Genomic DNA, 20,721 nt, shown 5'->3' with positions numbered 1-20,721 from the left:
CGTCATCAGATATTTAGGAAACATGTGAAGTTGAAATATGATCTTTTCTGACAACAATGCTAATGCCAGTATTTTCTCTTTTTTTTAAAAGGCAAGGTATCGTTATATTTAGCTGTTCCTACCGTAATTCTAAGCCGAGGAAGTGTGTCTGTCGGTTGGGTACAGAGCTCCACGCGAGCTCGGGGACAGATAGCCAGCGTCTAATGTTGGCCGATGTCCCCTAAATTGGCAGTTGACTTTAACCTTTAACCTTCAACCTTTAACCTTTAACCTTTGCCTTTAACAGAGCAACAGTAATAACCTAATATTCCATCATTACTAAGATAAAACTAAATTATCGGTTATCTTTGCACTGAATAACACATTCAATAAACAGAAACATAACTCTGCACATGAACAGCTGCGCAATGTTAGCTCACACATAAAATCGCACCCTCGTGAATTATCCTCTTGTTGCTAACGTACATTCATAAATCCCACATGACATCACCACCAGACTTTCTCATTGATGCATGCACACATTAGTATCCACAAAGTTACTCCAATGAAGGGATAAGGGGGGGGAGTAGCTTCCACGTAAGGGGCAGCACAGCGCAAAGCCCAACGCAAGTGTCTTTGCTAGTTTAAGACTGACGCAGTTGTCAATCCACCGTCCACTAGGAAAAGTGTGTGTCTGACAGGGTGGGGGAGCTTGGCATCACGATGGTGACTCTCGATACATGCTTGATATCACCATGGATTGTGATGGTTGACATCACGAGGGATGATGATATCGTCCAACCCTACTGTGAAGTAACGTCTGGTTCTGTGAGACTAGTGTCTCAGCCTGGCAACCTCCAAGAACTTGGAGTCTGGGGAGGAGGGGGCGGGGGAGATGACTCTTCAGTATTTTGAATCTATACTTTATTAACTGTGTGGTGATGGAACAGTGGATGCGACATACCGATCAAAGACCTGGGTTCAATTCCCACTGCGATACATCAACCAATGTGTCCGTGAGCAAAACACGTTACCCCTAGTTGCTCCAGAGGTGTTACTTTGGATAGAAGCGTCAGCTAAATCCTACGAAATATAATGTAATGTAAAGTAACTATTTTAAACACTAGCTGTCAGTAGTACATGCACATGTAAGAAAAGAAAAGATTGTGGTTTGGATTAAAACACCGGCACCCTTAATCAGTACTCCCGGGACAAGAACACCCGTTTCCTGGATTTGTGTTTTTACCTTAACTTCTCCCAGCACTTAAACTCTGTTCCACTTGAAAGCCCTGATTACCCATCCATCGCCTCCGACCTCCTCTCGACACGGACCTCAGTGGTCTCAAACAGCAGCAGTCAATATAGTGCGTACAGCAATAATTACATATCAATTACAATGCATTACTTTTTGAAACTATACGTTTGAATCATTCATGAGAACAGCCTGAGATAAAACAAGGCTCTTTGGATGAAATTCAATCCAGCTGATAGATGGCTTGTGTGCCGTCAGGAAACTACATGCCAATTAAATTTTAACAAGGCATAGGTTTAGATCTGGTGATATCTTGGGACATCTTCTTAATTTATTTCAGAAACTCATCAGACAAAGGCAAATGAAAGAGGGACATTAAATATTCAAAAAGCTCGGATAATGATAGAAAATTGTCTTCTCTTAGGGGCTCACAGACAACATAAAAACACTCGTGAAAGACGCAAATACAGTTACATGTGAGTGAGAAATAGAGTAAGATAGAGGAAGGGAGAGTACTTTCTCTTTGGTTTCACACCTTATTTTCAGAGTGTGAATGTACAATCTTACATATATGACATGGACTTCAGAATGGAAAGAACACCCCCTACAGGTGTGTGCGTGTGTGTGTGTGTGTGTTTGTGTGTGTGCGTGCGTGCACGCATGCAAGCGTGCTTGTCTGTGTGTATAAGAGAGCGTGGTCTGTGTTTTGTGTGGCAGAGCAGCGTAGTTAAGACTGTTTCTTGCAGAGTTGAAGGTATCTGAACTCTGGCAGCCTGTCCTTCTCTGCAGGATTTAGCTCAGTTGGACTTCTAGCAGTTATCTAGTCCTTTTGAGTTCACTTGTGGAACCATGTGAACTGGCAGCACACACATTTTCAGGTTTCACAGCTCGTTCTGTAGATTAATGTTCTATTTTAATTTAAGTATACAGTTGGTATGAAATAAATGTGAATGTACGTTTAAACCATGTGGAAATTTAATAGACCAGTAAATTCTTTGTTTATAGACTGTCACTGAGATATATATATATATATATATATATATATATATATATATATATATATATATATATATATATATATATATATATATATATATATATATACATATAGATTTAGATTTTAGGTTTTCATACTTTAAAATAATTCTTTCATATTTAAATAACTTAATAAATATTTTTACAAATGCACCCTCAGTTCTCTGTAGAACTGGCTTTGAGGCAGCAGACGTCAGGTTAATGGAAGGTTTTGTGTTCATGTACATCATTGTTAAACCATCTGTTATTGTCAAACCATTCAGCCACTGATCCATTCACCTCAGAGGTCACTTAGACAAACAGTTAGGAAATACGCTGTATATCATTATTAGTATCCCTACCATCAGATAGCAAAACTCAATATAGTTTGATGAAACTGTACAGTGAAGTAACATGAGAAGTGGAACTCTCTCTCCTCTTGCCATCATCTTTACATCCAGGTTCGTTTAGAATGGCCCACAGATCTAGCCATCAATCCCATGGATAACTCCATCTACGTCCTGGACAACAACGTTGTGCTGCAGATCACTGAAAATAGACAGGTACAGGTATTGTCTATATCCAAATTGACAGCAGAGTATGTCTAACAAATGTCCTTAAAATGTGCTGCCGTTTTGATTTTCATGAAATATTTGTTCATTAAATCAACTTTTAAAATAAAATGAGAAAACCATATCAAATCGTGAATCATCCCAAAATGCACAATGTTACTTAATTTCTCATAACCAACATCTGTACGTGTGTGTGTGTGTGTGTGTGTGCGTGTGCGTGTGTGTGTGCGTGTGCGTGTGCGTGTGCGTGTGCGTGTGCATGCGTGTGGTTTCAGGTTCGTATCGTGGCAGGTCGTCCCATGCACTGCCAGGTCCCTGGTATAGAATATACTATGGGGAAGAGAGCGGTCCAGACCATGCTGGAGGGAGCTACAGCCATCGCCTTGTCTTACAGCGGCGTCCTCTACATCGCAGAGACGGATGAGAAGAAAATCCACCGCATTCGACAGGTAATCTCAAGGACTTGTAATATATGTACAAGCGAGTACATTTTGATCTACTGTGCAGGTCAGTAGGTAGTATCAGAAGTAACAAAGGTCCTAGGTCAGATTTGAAGCCCAGATGCAGGCACAAAGATGAAGAACTGAATGACTTTAGTGTGTTGTTTTCTTTTCTATGAAAGATTACTTTTGTTTTACCCCACCAGGTATCGACAGATGGAGAAATTACCCATCTTGCTGGAGCGCCGTCTGACTGTGACTGCAAGGTAATATACCACAGCTACATCTTAAATAGATAAATTGACATTGGAAGTGGTCATTTTTAGTCCATGTCCTCCTTTTTATATCTTAATTTCATACCTTAATCTTGATACGCGCATAGTAGTACAGCTGTGTAGCAGTTTGTTTGTTGTAGTAGAATCATGTAGATTAGATGACATAAAATACTTGTCATCTAATCCCGAAACAATACAAGACAATGGTGCACTGACTGCAGGTAGTATCTGATCAACATTCATAATTTAATCATAGAACAGTATGGAAAATATGTAATGAGAATAAAAACAAGCAATTTTTGATGGCGCCCCACTGTCCTCTTTACCCTCCATAAAATAAGCCAAGCAGAATTATGCATGTAAGGTTATTCTCTATCTTTCCTTTTTTGTCTTTGATTTCTACTTCTTCCTCTCCCACTGTCTGCCTCCCTCTGTCCTGCAGAACGATGCCAACTGTGACTGCTATCAAACAGGAGATGGCTACGCTAAAGATGCAAGGCTTAATTGCCCTTCCTCTTTAGTGGTGTCTCCGGATGGGACACTGTATATGGCTGATCTGGGAAACATCCGGATTCGAGCCATACGATGTAACCAACCCCCTACTGGTATGAATATACACACACACATACAAAGTGGACACACTAAGGTTGGTTGTTTGGGAGGCCCAAATATTAGAAATTAAAAATTAAAAATTAATTTAAGACTTAATTCACCATTGTTGTAAGTCACCCTATCTGTTGCGATCATAGACTGTTAATTTGAATGGACAGAGCATGTGTGACATCACCAATTGGTTTATAGAGATCTGATTTGAGTCATTGAGTTTGCCGTTACGGGCTCAGCCATCCTGGTTGCTGATCCGATGATTTTAGATGAGAGGGAGGAGTGAGGGATGACTTGTAGACTGTTGAACAGTATCTGACTGTGATGTTAGCTGAGAGTTGCCATTGCTGCTTGTACTCTCTACGTTACGTCACACACCATCACTGGCAATCTGGATGAAACTGCTGCTGAAAGCTAGCCAACGTAATTCAAGGTAAGATTTAGCTTCGATAGGTTTTACTTCCACGTGCCATGGATAAGCTTTGCTAAATCGCTGTCATGATTGACAGGCAGCAAACTGTCAATCACATCATAGCCACGCCCTAAAACGTCCCCTGCTTTATCGCCGTTTTTTAAATCAATGAGATCATAATTCAAAAAATGAGCATCATCCTGTGTTGCAGAAGACTTAAAACTAGCAATTTAGATCATAAACTCATTATGAAAATGTTTACTGAGGTAATCAATTAAGTGAGAAGGGGGTCACTAAACCGACCTCCTTTTGCAACCGCAATGTTTGATTTTTTGGGTCTAATTTTAAAATTGCTTTTTTGTTGTTGTTGCTTTTGTTGTTTTTTTCCAAGTTTTTTAAGCGTTTTCCAACACTTTTGTCACTTTTTTCAACACTCTGTTATAGTTTTTTTTTTTTTCAAATGCTCGAAAATTGAATTAAACACCCACATTCAATGAAAGTAGTGAACTGATGATTTTTTTACATGGACCCATCCAACCCATTTTTTTTTAAATTTGGTTCAAAGAAACACATATCTCTAATATAAAAACTTTTTGAAAACAATGGGTTAAAGTATTAAAAATAAAAGTTCTCAATGCAGACAAATACTCCCAGGGATAATTTTAGAAACTGGAAACAATCAAAACAGTTGTGTGTTTAATGGTCTAATCATTTCACCTGGACTTCTAGGGTCAATATATTTTTGGGTGTATTCATTCATAATAAAACACATACTAATAATAAATAAAATCCCAGTTTATCCATCTGCTTGTTTGTGTCTCTCCAGGCTCCCTGGCTTCAGGTCCCAGCTCCTATGAAGTGGCCTCTCCAGCCTCTCAGGAGCTCTATGTGTTCGATGGGAACGGGACTCATCAGTTCACCATGTCTCTGGTCACTGGAGACTACAAATACAACTTCAGCTACAGGTTGGTTTGTGTGGAAATTAACAAAGGATTTTTGTGGGCAGTGGTGGCTTAAAGGTTGGAGAAGGTTCAATCCTCAGACCAACAGGACAGGGTTTGGTTGCGGAAAGAAAACCACCACTGAGGTGCCCCTGAGCAAGGCCCTTAACCCAAACGGCTCCAGTGGAGCTGCTCAGTGGCAGCAGATCAGACTGTGGTTGTACTGGGCAGCTTCCAGGTGTCAATGTGTTTTTCTATGTGACAACCTATATTTTCATTCTCAGCAATGAGGAGGATGTAACCGCGGTGACAGACAGCAGCGGGAACACCCTCCGCATCCGTAGAGATACCAACAGGTTGCCTGTACGAGTGGTTGCTCCAGACAATCAGGTGAGATGAGCAAGTCTTTTTCCAATGCTGCTAAACTTTAAATTGTTATCAAAATTGATTAAAAAAACTGCATTCAGCCAACGACAAAGTCTTTTTTATCATTGTTTTGAATGTTATTGCTTCTCATAAAAAACGTGTTTGACAACAATAAAATGTGTATCGAAATAAACAGACTGATGTTAATAGTCTGGGACGACAGCTCACGTGAAGTACGAATCTGAACATGAGGCTGTTTGTGTTTTTTTTTTGTCTATAGGTCATCTGGCTAACCATCGGGACTAATGGAGGTCTGAAGAGTCTCACAGCTCAGGGTCAGGAACTGGTCCTGTTCAGTTACCATGGCAACAGTGGTTTGCTGGCTACCAAGAGCATCCAAATAGGCTGGACCACCTTCTATGAGTGAGCAACACTACTGTGTTTACATTTGAGTGCATGTCTGCACAGATGTGTGCTGATGGCTGGAGGGACAGTTGGATTTTTTTTTTAATCATTACTGAGAATTATAGTAGCTCCTAATGGTTTTTACAGTATTGAAAAACCTTGTGACAGAAAAGCATCACCTCTACACAATCTCAAACCAGGTCAACATCTGAAAGAAACTCCTCTTCTCCACTGTTTTTACATGTTTGTTTCTAGTGAAATAATTGAAAAACCTAGTACCATGACTTAGAAGTAGAAATTTGCTGAATTTAAAATTAACTTCCTCTAATTAGATTTCCGGACCTACCTGCTGCTCGGTGGATCCAGTTTGAAATCCACCTTCCCTGAGCTGCTGTAGCACATTCAGCTATAAGAAAGAGTGTGTGTGTGTGTGTGCGCGAGTGCGTGTGGCGTGTGTGCATATTTAATGTGGATTCATAATGTTTTTACAGGGTTCCATAAAGGACATTACATTAATGGAAACTAATGTCCCTTTATTCCCCCCTCTCTGCGTCCTCACTGTCCTTGTAGCTATGACAGCGAAGGTCGTCTGACCAATGTGACCTTCCCCACCGGCGTGGTGACCAATCTCCACGGCGACATGTCGTCAGGGGCTGTTGCTGTAGACATTGAGACATCAGGGAGAGATGAGGACGTTTCCATCACAACCAACCTTTCATCAATAGACTCCTTCTACACTCTGGTGCAAGGTAAGGCGCTAACAGAAGTGTGTGTGTGTGTGTGTGTGTGTGTGTGTGTGTGTGTGTGTGTGTCTGTGTGTGTATGCGTCTGTGTGTGTGTGTGTGTGTGTGTGTGAATCCCTTTGTAATGTAAATCACACTGTATGATATTGTTCCTGTGGAAACGATTTCTGTGTGTTCTCTATTCAACATTTTTCAACTTGTTTTTTTTTTTCAATGGAAAACAGTGCCATCTCCATTTAAATCACTGACGGCCGGCTGTGATTCAGATGGAAATGAATCACTGTGGACGAAGCCCAGCTTGTGTTCGCGGAGCAATCATTATCTCAATCTATCTTAATCACATTAAAGAAAATGTGAGGTATCACACAATGTACAGTCTACAAAGAAAGCAGATAAAAGCAGTAATAGCAGATAGACAATAGTGTTTTATGAAACATTTAGACACATCTGCAACATCATTGCTGTGTGTTTAATGTGCTATCAGGGTCAGGAGACAATGGCTGAAAAGTCACCAATCCCAAGTAGAGATGGGAAAGTCTTGCCTTAATACAGGGGTGTCAAGCTCAACTTCACTAAGGGCCACACTGGAAAATGAGCATCACATCCAGGGCCAGATGAAGTGCATAGACATGCTTTTATTTAGGAGCAAAGTCAAATATCTTTGACTGTATTATTGTATGTCTTCTAAAGTCTTCCCACTTACAGTTTTGTCGACATAGAGTCCTAACTAAATCAGAAGATGTTCCTTATTGATCATAGAAAAACAACACAGAAAAAGGTAGCAAAACATTGGGGGGAAAAATTCTGAAAAAGACCCAAAACAAGTCAGAAAAACACCAAAAAACCTACTTAAAAAGTCAAAAACATAGAAAAAAGTGACAATGCATTAAAAAATTGTGGACCTAAATTGATATGTGGACCAGATCAAAATATGCGAAGAGCCAGATTTGGCTACCTCTGATTCATGGTTTAATCATTTAATAACCATAAAAGATACAAACTCAATGAAAGTTGCGGCTAAAAGCTAACGAGTCACGGAGCCGGGTTCCGGGTCTCTACACGTGATTTTCTATTGAGCCTGGAACTTCTGCCTTTTTTGGGCTCGTTGAGCATTGAATCCAATCTGTTACATCCAAGGTTTATCCACTTTATGTCAATAATTCATCGCGTTTTTGCTCATTCCTGCTGCTAGCTCTCACTGCTCCGTGTCTGCTCTGTGTTTACGGAAAAAAAAAGGAAGCAGTATGCCCATATATGGGAGACAACGTCACCCAAAGAGTTTGGAGTCCTAACGAGGTCAATCTTCCCAGTTACACTATGGTCACACTAGTCTAGTATGCGATCTAAGATGCTATGGCGGAACAAGATAGATGTCCAGTAGAGGAAATGGCCCCACTGGTTTCAGAATTGGCATATATTTGGGCCTTTTTTTAAAGAAATATAAACAGTATGTGCTATATATGAGTTATGCTTATTTTTGCATATAAGAGAACTGTTTTAGACACACATTTACTTGTGTAGCATTGCTGTGGGTGTAATATCCATACATATGACATTAGTATGTTGATTATTGGCATAAGTAAATGTCATGAGGGCAAAAGCGTCTGGACTTTCTTTGAAAAAATGTATGTATTTTGTTAACTGTATAAGTTATGAGGATTATTTCTTCACAGTGTGACTCCCAAGACATATAAGAAGTGTTTTAGAGAGGAAAATGGCTTGGGTTTAATTCTCTGTCTGTGATATCAATACATATCTGGAAGATTCATCTTCCGTTTTATTTATGTATTTGTCTTTAAGGTCCAGCAACCATTTTTATCATTCAAGTGACCCGGCTGCCACCCAAATATTCTAATATCACAGTTTGTCCTGAACAAAATGATGTTCATATCTTGAATGTAGACAACAGGGTTGATGTTTTACAAGTTTTTTTATAAAATAAATCCAGACGGACAATGAACTGTAAAAATGGCCTTGCGGTTCAGATGGTTAAAGCAAAACATTTCAGGGGTAAATTACGTGGTACTGGATCGATACATAGATTGCATACTTGCCGATACGGATACCACCGTTTTAGGTGGTATGTCAGCTTTTTCTCGATACTGGTATTGGTAGTGGAACAACTCTAGTCATAAGTACAGTACATTTAATGTTTTTTACTTCAATGTCAAATCTTTTGAGAAAGGACCTGAGATGAGGAAGTGAATTAGAGATTGATCCGTCAATGCATCCTCTCAGATAATTCTAGATTTGAACGGGAACTGCAAAAGGAACAAAAATAGTTTTCACCATCTGTATGATCCTTCACATCAGATATCCCACATAAAACAATAATTTTCCATAAAACCATATTTTTGCACTAATGCCCTTGTTAAATCTGAACTACTGAGCCAGTTGTTTAGCAGGCTCGAGGGGCCGGCAGCATTTGTTTCAGAGCGTATTACATGTGCCCCGATTGTGAGGGAAAACCCTCAGCAGCAGCAGAGCAGTTATTGATCAGAATGTAATAAGTTATTCAAAGCCATCGAACAGTGTATCATTCCTCTACATCAATACACATACATTATTTATTGGTTCCGCCTCCTCGCTTTTATCTAAACGGCCCAGTGTGCCAGTGTGCATGTAGTCTAAGTAATGTGAAATCACATTCGGTGCAGGTGCAGCCCAGAAATGGGAAACAAGCTAATGTAGCTGCAGTAGCTATATTTTGTCATGTTGATGTTGTTGTTGATTGCTTTGTGAAAGCAGGAGAACATGTTGGTAATGCAGGGCTTGAAAATGATGCTGAACAAGGAAAAAAGACTGAATGCAAGCAATGCATTATCTTGTTCTGGCTGTCCCCATTCATAACATATTGTATAAAGCCTTTCTTTTGTGCTGGAAAATTGATGTAGGAGTGAAGGATCAAATCCACCCAGCAGATCCACCCCATAATATTAAACCACAACATGCAATCCCCGTCAAACGATGACACAGTGGTCACATTTTGGACAGCTTTAAAAGGCTAACCCTCCACAATTTGACCACTCTCAATGTTTATGTCCTTTAAAAACGGGCCTGCCATCGTTTGTTTTGCTTCATGTTGAATGCATTTTCTTCTACTGTTTTTTTCATCCTGGACCCTATTTTCCTATGTTTTTGTGTCTAAATAACTGGGAACAACAATCTTTGACATTGGTCCAGTATTACGCAAGATTGCTGCAGTCGGCAGCAGCAAAACAAGCTACAATGTAATGGAAAAATTGTCCAGCTTTTATTTACCTTCACAAAAGTACTTGTTTTGCCACTGACAGGCTCAGATTAATATCCTAAGTGTGTGACAGCATTATGGAAAGGATCCTTTCAGAGATAGACCTTTAAACCCTCTTTGAGACCTTTCTGTTTAACTAGAAACAGCTCTCAAGTCGCTAGCACTAAACCCACCAGACTCCACTTAAAAAAATTAGATTTAAATCAGTAAACTATGTGTTTATTTCAACCGAAACTAAAGTTGTGATGGTTGAAAAAGGGGAAAGACGACCCAAAACTTCTTTCTTCTTTGTGTTAAAAAAAAGGATCTTACGCTTCACCAGAAAGGTTGACCCCCTTACAAAGCCTTTCCATAATGTTGTCAGACACTTTGAATATATGTCAGCATCAAAACGCACTTTTGTGAAGGTCTCTATTAGCTTCCATTGTAGATCGTTTTGTCGTTGCTGACTGCAGCGATCTCGCTTAATACTGGACCAGTATCAGACACAAAAACATAAGAAAATAGGCTTCCTGCAAGGACATTGATACTTACACCCACAAAACAGGGGAGGGACAAAGATGTAAAAAGCTCGCAGCGCAGCTTTTGTAACCTTTTCTTTTGGTGCTCTGTTCAGACTCCATTGAAAATGACCTCTAAGCAAGGTTTTTTGAATGTTGAGTAGGATCATGATTATGGGACGTCCTCCTCTGTTGAGAATGAGACTATTGGGGTCTCTCAACCACCAGCAGATTGTGCTCTCTCTTAGCCTCAAGTGGACATACCCTAACAAATTTGGAATGATTGAAATAGAGCTCAACAGTCCCGCCCCTCCTCCGAGATACCTTGATTTCTGGAAGTAAATTTCCCATTCATTTCTCCCATTGATGTCTGGAAAAATGTGTATATTTAGAGTTTTAGACCATGCCTTAGGTTAACTAGCTACGACGTGACTCATAGACATACAACATTTCAAATAATTTCATTTATCATACAGGAAACTTAAAAGTAACATTAAGTTACAATATAAACTGGCCTAACTCAGTTTAAAAACTGGTTTCCTGCAGGTTCCTCTGTTTTATGTTAAACATAAAACATAGAATGTAGTTACAGCACATCAAGACAGAAACATTTGTACAGGACATCAGCGTGGGCTAGACAAATACAGACTTGGACAATACATGAGCAATCAATGTTTGCAAGTGTACCTGTAAAGAAGGAGCTGTCTGCATGCCTTTTTGAAATATGTCATGGATGATAGTGTTCTGATGTGATGTGGAATGTCATTCCAAATATTGGTGTATGTATTAAAAGAGGATTTCTACCCATAGTTGTTTTTGTATGGGGGGACTCGAATGATGCCTGTAAGACTGACCTAGTGAGACGTACTGGTCTCAAATTGTATGTTGGGAGAAGTGCAGCAAGTGCTGGTAAGGTGCCATTTTGAATCTGAAAATAAAATGCTGTAGCGTGGCTGATTATGTCATTCTGGTAAGTCAGAGCTCTTGAGCGTGCCAGTGCAATGCAATGGTGAGACCACTTTGGAAGATTTGTGGGTCTTGAGAGCTTGATTGTATAGTCATGCTATCGGTTCAGTAATTTCCTTAGTGGTCCTTAGTTCCTTATAGGAAGACAGTCGGACATAGTTGAAAACACAATTGCATGTAGGTAGGTTTCAGAAACAGAAAAAGAAAGATATGATCTGATCTTGTAATACTCAAAGTTTCTGATTCAACTTTTTTGTTAAGTTAGAAACATGTTCCCGGTATGTAAGGTGTGAATCACGTAGCACACCAAGATATTTGTAAGCCTTTGTGACGACCCGATCTTGGTTTGCAACATAGGCTTAAGTAAAAGGAAGCGGACGGAGATGGATGGATGGAATATACAGCATAACAGCTGTTATGTCATTTACAGCCTGCTTTTTCCAGTGTTTAGTTTGAGTTAACATTATTTAAGACTAAATCAAGCTGTCAGCTAGCGGTTAGCCAAATTAGCTGTTAGCTAAACTAACGTTAGCATCCCGGTGGAGGCTAACGGCAGAAGCCTGGAAAAGATCGTGATACGTGCAAATCCTCGTGAAACAGGATTGTCATCTTGGCAAAGTGCACAGATCGGGTACCGACAGCTCCCCCCCCACCAATCAGAGGCATCACTTTGGGATTGTGGGATTGTTTAGGATTGTGGGTAATGAAGAACTTATCCAAGACGTCACAAATAAGACATTTATCTCAAAACAGGTTGGTGCCTTATGAACGTTTGGCGTCTATATGAGCATATACAATCACTTAGTCATGTTGTAGCTGGTTTTATGTAAGTCTACCATCCAATCCACTTCATTCATATAGCACGTAACTGACCTGCTGATCAAATGAAAAAAGTGGCTCAGCTGCAAAACTTTATCGGTGTGTTTGTGCTCTTATGTCACAAGCATGATATCTGATGTGAATCGGACCTTGAGACAGGGCAGATAACATTTGCTAGTGATGTACAATATACGGAGCTATCTGCAGCCGCAATCCTTTCTCTGTGAATTTTCCCATCAGTGTTTTAAATTGCTAAATAACTGTGGCATCTTTCTCTATTGAATTTGGCCTTAAAAAATATTGCCAATAAAGTCAACGTAAAAGTTTTTTGTTAGGAAACACTTGTTTAGTTTTTAAAAAGACAATCAGTCAAACAAGAATATTTTACCTGATGGCGTGTCAGAAGGAAGAAGGGAGAAGTAAAATTTCTATAGCCTAGTTAGCTTCTATCTCTCTCTTACTCTCTCACACACACGCACACACAGAGCCATTAGTTCTGCGAGAGGTCAAGGGGAACCTAATTAAAAGAGGCTGCGGAATGTTAATACCTGCTCTGTGCTCCATTAGCAGGTTCAAACGCTGCCCACCAAAATTAATTCTACTTTTTTCTCTCTTTACATCACTGTATCGCCCTCCCTCTCTCACTTGCACTTTCTTGCTCTCCTCTCCGTCGATTATTTCTCTCCTTCCCCTCGGTCCAGTTTAAGTGGGTTCTTTCACTGCAGACATTTTGGCCTGTCATGGTAGGAAACGCACAGGTGTAATTGAGGATGTTACAAATGACTGCATTCCATTTAGGGGAGCTAGTTCCAGGTTTCTGGTATTGTGCATGCTGGCTCACTGTCATGACTTACTGGGACACTTGGATGGAACTGAGCCAGGGTTTACAAAATGCATTTCTCCTGTGCTTTTCTGGCTATGACAAGTCAGAAGGTGCTTCTCATGTTGATTAAAATGCCCCCTTGACCCCTCCACTTGCCTCGCTTCCCTCCCACCGAGGAGCTTTGGAAAAGACTTGAGGAAATCATGCAGGAAGAGAGGAACCAAGGAAATGTGTTTCAGAGGGATGAGACGTCCTTCCCTCTGAAGCTTCACATAAATTTGTCAGCTGTTTGGGCCGAGTTAGCAACTCCTTCAGCTGCACGGCTTCCAGGAAGGCTGCTGTTGTGTATCCTCGCCTATAGCTCCACTTGGAACCCCTTCTCAATGCTTGCTCCTCGGTCCTCAGGCAGAAATAAGAGCTTTGAGAGACAACCTTCACCGAGGGGGGACAGAACAACTTCCGGTTCATCCGAGGACCGAGGAGTCAAGAAACCTTTCAAATAAGGGCCATAAGCAGCACCTAAAATGTCTGCTGTGAGAAAGTCTATTGATACTATGTTTTTGAATCAATTCACGATTGTCCCTCTGTCCTTCTGTCATATAGACCAGCTTCGTAACAGCTACCAGGTGGGTAATGACCATTCACTGAGGGTTATCTATGCCAATGGGATGGACACACACTACCAGACAGAGCCCCATATACTGGCAGGTAAGCTGTTTTGAGCACATTACTCTTGCTTTGCACTATGCAGTATGTGTATAGGCTATCTTCATGAACAGTTTATGATTTATAAATAAATCTGATTTCCAAGTGAATATGTTAAGCTAAGAGTATTTTTGTTGCATGCTCTGTCAGAAGTCTTTTGCCAACACAGCTCTCTGTAGGTAAACACCATGTGATGGGCTGTTTGTGAAAAGGATCATAGTAGGGTATCAGTGTCACTGTCATGTTCTCTGTTCTACTCCGACACTGTCCAGCTATGGAGAAAGCGTTTTCAGCTCACAGTTTGATATGACACACTAGGATTTGATTTTCTCTGAGAGTATCAGAAAATATCACAATTTAACACAAAGTTTGACATGTTAACCCTCTGAGGACCAAGCTCCTGCTCAAAAAGGGATATTATAATATCTGATTTAAGACATTTTTCTACTATTTCTATCATATATATCATATATTACAGTACTTTGTGAACCTAAGACTCTGGTCAACTTATTTCAAGTACCAAAACAATTCATACAACACATCATAACTTAAGTTTAGTTTTCAAAAGAGATCTGACGACTTTCAAAAAGCCAAACATAAATGTTTCAGCTTTAGCGCTAAATTATCTCTTCACATGTTGCTCTAGAAAAGTGTCACTATATGGAAAGCTGTTTGTTCTGAACATTTTGACATGAATCACATTGGGATCAATCATACGTAGAGTAAAGGTAAATTTAAGAAAGGATGTGAAAAGGCCCTTAGACCTTAGAGGGTTAAAGCCTTTGATCTGATCATCTTTCAAGTCGTACCACTAGTGTTTTCACACTTTAGTCCATTTACTGCTAATCTTTTATATTATATTTGTCTTTGGTTTCTGACTATTTCCAAAGCACCGCAGTAGTGTTTACATGTTTTTCATTCATGTCAGCAGTGTGTAAACATCTGCTTGTAGAGACATGTGCTGCATGTACTGTAGGTCATCTGTCGTAATAAATGTCATTTTATCATTGCATGGTGATGAAGTGCAGACTTTTAGGATTTACAAGCCTGCATTAGCAGCTAACCTACCGAACTGCAGCAATATAACATTCAATAACATTCACAACAATAAATACACAAGTGATACTTACAGTGATTAATGATCAACTCAAGTGTCAAATCTCAGCAGGCTCATTTTCACATAATGGCCCAAAGCTAAAACACTACAGCATGCTTTTGAACATGTTTAGTAGCAGTTCAAATTGATTGATATGATATGTGATTTGCATTTAATGGATACCATCACCATATTTAAACCCTATGCAAAGCCCGTCTTGATACCTAAGTCAGAGTCTGAAGTTGAAGACACTAAACCGTCCAGACAGGCCAATGGCTTCTCTATATGATTGAAATCCATACTTGCATGTACTTTGTAGGGCTGGGTATAGTTCAAAGAATTAGAATACCAATACCATTAAAGTGGCACTGATACCAATAGAGAACTACATGTGGTACCTTTTTCTTTACTTCAATTGATCATGTGAATGGAAGAACAAATTTGCGTAGCATGCCTCCATTACTAGCTGGTGCAGTATTGGGCAAACACACATCGCATTAATTTGAAGAATGCTTGGTGATTGGTTGCAAACAAATCCACACAAGTAATCATTTCTTTTCAAGTTTTGAGTAAAAATGGGATCAGACGCAGTATTGAGTACTGATACCCAGCCCTAACTGTGTTGCACTTGATAAAGAAAAGAGCTCAGTGATATATTATATTACTAGCATGATTAGGATGATCTGCCGTGCACTGTGAAAAGGTGCAGCTTCACAGGTAGTGCATAAGGTACAATACCCAGGATATTGCAATGAAGTTAGAAACAATCTAATAAAGAGCAATAGTTTGATTTCCTTTCCAGGGAGTGACTCATAAGTATTAAACTGTCAAATAAACAAAGCATTCAGCAGGCACCACTCGAACATTTACACACACACAGCAGATGTCAAGCGTATAAACAGCACATTTATTTGAAGCTTGTTATGCTTTGCATATTCTGTCTTTATATTTTTTTCAGTACGATATAGTACATGATAAATTCATGTCTGTATGTATGTGTATGAATTTCCATTTCTAGGTGCTGCTAACCCAACTGTGGCCCGACGCAACATGTCACTGCCAGGAGAGAATGGCCAAAACCTGGTGGAGTGGAGGTTCAGGAAGGAACAGACACGTGGAAAAGTCATTGTCTTTGGTAGAAAGCTCAGGGTGAGTGCTCTCCATGAAAAGTGAACAATAGAAAGCTGATCTACAAACACACAGAGAAATTAGAGTTAGACTGACATGTATGTTCTTTCATTGAAAATGGAATTGGCTCAAACCATGTTGACCAATGGATAGGGACCAATTTAATTGTATCATGTATCATGTATTTATTGGGTAAATATATGATTACTGTCACAGGAATAGCACATACCGTATAGACTAGCACATTCACACCTACAGACAATTTAAATTCCCCTGCATGTGTTTTGACCGTTTGAAAAACCCACACACAGACGTTGAGAGAACATACAAGTGCACTGCACACAGTGTGGCCCCAGCTGGACATTAGATATAAATCCAGCACATTATTAATTTAATGCAACACTGCCCACAAATCCCGGAGTCCTATGACTCCTCCTATTTTGTCCCTCTCTGTGAGCAGATTGATGTGGGCTACACAGGGGTTTCTTGTTTCGTGTCACTGTTGTTTTTACAAGCTATTTGAAGAGAAGGAAGGGACAGTGATTTGTTTGCAGCGCTTGAATAGGACATGAAGTGCTCTCTAACTAGCCCAGTCTAATAGGAGGAAACTCTACAGTCATGTGGCCTCTGGAGGGTTTGAGCCACATAGCGGTGGCATTCTCAGCATGGTCCTAATGAATGTAACACCATGTGTGGTCAACTAGTGGTAATGGGGAGTGTTGTATTGTGAGCTAGAAATGAGTTGCAGGTAGATGTGGTTTTGAAAATAGGTGTGCAAAGGTGAGCATAAATACAGTTTACTGCATATGTCAGTTACATGTGTGTGTTGTGTGTATGAGAATGTGTCTTCACTAACACAAAGACAGTCCAGCTGTGCTACAGCAGACACAAGATGCCAATTTGAGGCAGTAATGTTGATGTGGTGATTGTGGGGCTGGATGAACAGCAGTGAACTTTAGTCCAGCCATTCTGCTAAATGCTAATATTCATACGGTTTTTATACAGTGTGCCAACCCTATTGAGGAATGTGCATTGAGCACACGATGTAAGTGAATGGGAAACTGCATGGTGGAGCAGTTGTTAGATGAACAATGAGAATGCCTACCATAAGACACACACATACACACACAGTGTCAACAGCAACAAGTTTTATGAGATGAATTGAATGAATGTAGGACAGTGGTGATGGGATTTTCAAACCTGAGATGTATTAGTTTATTATGATAGTAGCCTATTTTCTATTGTCAATAATGTATGAATGAAAGACATGCAGTGGATTCAAACTATGATGCAAAATCAGTAGAGCTGTCTACAATTATTTTTTATTTTTTTTTGCTTTGAAGCTTCGGTACTAATCAATCACTAATTTTCAAAGCTTTTTATTAGGACTCGGCCAGCGTGCTGTGGACTTACGCACGGCCGAACTATTTCTACCTTCATTATGTCACCTGAACTACAGCCCGCTGCTGCAGTGTAACCACACGGATGTCTACACATCAGACTGTTGTGTGATAACGCAACATTTCTCCAGTTCTGAGCTAAGATGGACAGAACAGCGCTGTAGCAGACATTTAACTGCCTAATCCTGAAAAAACACCATAGAGAATTTCAACCTTCATGCGCATTTTTTGAAAGCTTGTTTTATTTAACTGTTTCCATTTTTTGAGGATTCTGATATTACAGTTTTGAAAGTAAAAGAAAACAAAAAAATTAATATCCAAATCTCCAAATAGAAAATCGAATACCTAACCAATCTCAAAATAGTCCAATATTGAGGGCCATCCCTAAAAATCAGTAGATAGTTCCAGGGGTCCAGACTGAGACCGAATGGTTGCATTTTGAGAGTGAACGACTGAATTTTACATCCAGTCGCACATGTGCAACCAGTAAATTTGCCCTCTTTTATTGTACACGTTAATGTGTAAAAAAAGGATAGGAATGGGAGAAGGATAGGGAATGGAACGGCCACTGTAAGTGGCTGTGTGGGCATGGTCCTAGATATAATCGAGCGTGCGTAAATGTTTGTGGGAATGAGACACACATCACAGCACTGAGCAAGCAAACTACTGACTGGTTCCTCCGACCTGCTAGTGCCAGAGTCTACTCTGTCACAGTTGGATGATGATTCAGTCAGAGGTTTGTGCGGCGAAAAAGGCCCAAACCCACCCTTTTAAGGAAGACTGGCTCACTGCAGAATGATTTGCCTCGAAGCTTTGTTTAATTAATGTTACCAACGTATCGCTCACGGTGTTTCCGCACGTAGGATTATTACTGTCGCACACCGGGCTGACGCTGCTTACGACACATGCCATGAAGACTGATTACAAGATCAAGAAAGCGCGTAAAGGGCTAAGAGATGAGACAGGCTGGAGAAATAACAGAAAGTTTCCAAAGATTGGAATCAGTTCAAACATAATTAAAACGAGAACTCTGTATGTGTCTGCAGTGACATGTTAATAAATGAAAAAGCAACACCTCTGCGGCTGCTTTTAGAAGACAAGAGGCTGTAAATCAGAGCGCAGATGAGGCAGAGATGATGCTGAAATGAAGGAAGAACATCTCTTCCCCCTTGTTAAGTATTGTTTTTAACTGTGAAATGACCGAAAGGTTAATATGCGCTTTGTTACTGAGCAGTTTTTTTATTCTGAATGAGTGATATATTTATAGTATGGTATATATGTTTTAATATTTGTACTGGAATGACAGCGATGGTGCTGTTGGTCATCCTTCTATGTTCTATCTTCAAAAGGGCACAATAAGATGTGACACAAAATGTGAAACAGCACATTGTAATTTCTGCATCTATTATCAAAGTGTTTATTAGTACTGCAGTGGAAATTAGTAGAAATGTAAATATTGGGTTAGCATGTTGATTCACAGTGTGTGCCCCTAAATCTTCTGGTTGTACCCCTAACATTTTCAGTTGGGGGCCACTGTGTCCCTAGTGAAAAAAGTTAGTCTGGAGCCCTGAGTTCATGGGCTTGGCGCTTTATTAACATACAAGGGTTCGGGTTAGAAAGGGACTATGGTGACTTTGACCCAAGATGTGCTGAATTTGGCTTGAGATTGGGTTGATAACCAAACCTGTAGTTTTACAGTAAACACAGCCTGGACATTCTTCCATTATTGCCTTTCTATTCTAGGTAGTTAGGTAAAGTGATCTATGCGAGGGAAGCAGGACTACCACAGAGTAATGTGGTACGTTGAAATAGAAGTCACGGTTTGCTCCGCTCCATTATTGGCCATGCCAATCTGCAAAATGATTTGTTTCCCCTGATATGGTGTGGCTCACACTCTGCATGGCTTTTGGCTGTTATCCAGGCTTGTTTCTCCTCCAACTGGCAACAAGCCACCATCCACATATTCTTCTTCTCTGACCCCTTTATTCACGTTGCTGCATTCAACTGGTGCTAATTTCAGAATGAATGAGTGGCTAAATAGAAATATGAGAAAAGTGACTCTTGAACATTTTCCAGCAAGACTCTCTCTTTAATGAAACGGGTCTGTAAAACAATCGATTGGCTAATTCTTAGTATTTCCAGGAGTCATAAGGTGAGTTTCGCTCTGAACCTGGGTTATCTGTCTTCGTACATCGGAGTTTGAACAAACGGCACGTCATTTAGAAAGCAATAAAGAGTGGCCAGCTGGCTCTGTGATGCTACAGTGTTTTATTGGTCTTGGATCAGAAGTTTGTTTTAATTCACGGCCTGAGGTGCATATGTTGAAGTGAACAGCCAGTTATTAACAAGAATTTAATAATTTAACAGCTGGGCGTATTTATTGTTTGTCTGTTTAGCCAGCTGGCTAATCTTTTATCCTGAAGCATTCTCATTGTTATATTTATCATATCTTATTTTGTGGACCAATAAATTAAAAGAACAGAGGAACAGACTTTGTTGAGTTCTTGTCCTTCCCCTGTCTCTCTGTTGATTGGCCTTTCTGTACAGATTGTCAGGAAATTAGCTAGTTGATTAGGTTTGGTAACCTATTGCTCCATCACTGATTTCCACATGTACAGAAAATATATCTAAATCGTATATCTAAAAGTGGCGCTAAGCCCCGGATGCAGCGATGGTGGCTTTGCCAAAGAGATTGTGGAACTAGCGGAAGGAACTGTACATCGAGTCGGCCAGACCAGGGCAAATCTGACTATTTTAATCAATCTACTGATATGGCTGTAAGAATAAACCGCTGTTGTTTGATGGATCTAACGCTTTTCTATTGTGGGTTGAAATCAACATTGCAGCAAGGCCTTAAACGGGTGTTATGATTTTAGACATGGTCGCACTTTGAAGGGAGCGTAGCAGGGATTCAGCATATTCGCAGGTAATATAATCAGTGTCAGATATTAAGCATTCCATTTTATAGCTGGTCAAAGATATATACATATATACAGTATATGATTACGAGTATGATCAAGAGTTTCTTTATT

The 20,721-nt window shown here is 40.0% G+C and overlaps 1 protein-coding gene and 1 long non-coding RNA gene across 4 annotated transcripts in view; one reads left to right on the top strand and one right to left on the bottom strand.

Annotated features, from left to right (window-relative positions):
• The window catches only part of LOC117952226 (teneurin-3-like), a 242,888-nt gene that overhangs the window by 201,723 nt on the left and 20,444 nt on the right, over positions 1-20,721 (top strand). For all 3 annotated transcript variants that reach the window (XM_034884389.1, XM_034884382.1, XM_034884373.1), the window contains 10 exons: positions 2,707-2,808; positions 3,093-3,266; positions 3,464-3,523; positions 3,975-4,137; positions 5,374-5,512; positions 5,773-5,878; positions 6,135-6,277; positions 6,830-7,008; positions 13,964-14,068; positions 16,180-16,310. In XM_034884389.1, the coding sequence (XP_034740280.1) occupies positions 2,707-2,808; positions 3,093-3,266; positions 3,464-3,523; positions 3,975-4,137; positions 5,374-5,512; positions 5,773-5,878; positions 6,135-6,277; positions 6,830-7,008; positions 13,964-14,068; positions 16,180-16,310 (1,302 nt within the window). The remainder of the gene's footprint in view (positions 1-2,706; positions 2,809-3,092; positions 3,267-3,463; positions 3,524-3,974; positions 4,138-5,373; positions 5,513-5,772; positions 5,879-6,134; positions 6,278-6,829; positions 7,009-13,963; positions 14,069-16,179; positions 16,311-20,721) is intronic.
• LOC117952249 lies at positions 101-20,559 on the bottom strand. Its single transcript, XR_004658358.1, has 3 exons — positions 20,549-20,559; positions 3,173-3,176; positions 101-178 (listed from the first exon to the last, which is right to left on the bottom strand). It is a non-coding gene; the product is annotated as an uncharacterized LOC117952249 (long non-coding RNA).

Source organism: Etheostoma cragini, chromosome 2 (genome assembly GCF_013103735.1).
Source record: "Etheostoma cragini isolate CJK2018 chromosome 2, CSU_Ecrag_1.0, whole genome shotgun sequence".
NCBI classification, from domain to species: Eukaryota; Metazoa; Chordata; class Actinopteri; order Perciformes; family Percidae; genus Etheostoma; species Etheostoma cragini.
Note: the sequence above shows the minus strand (reverse complement) of the source record. Positions and strands in the feature narration are given on the sequence as shown.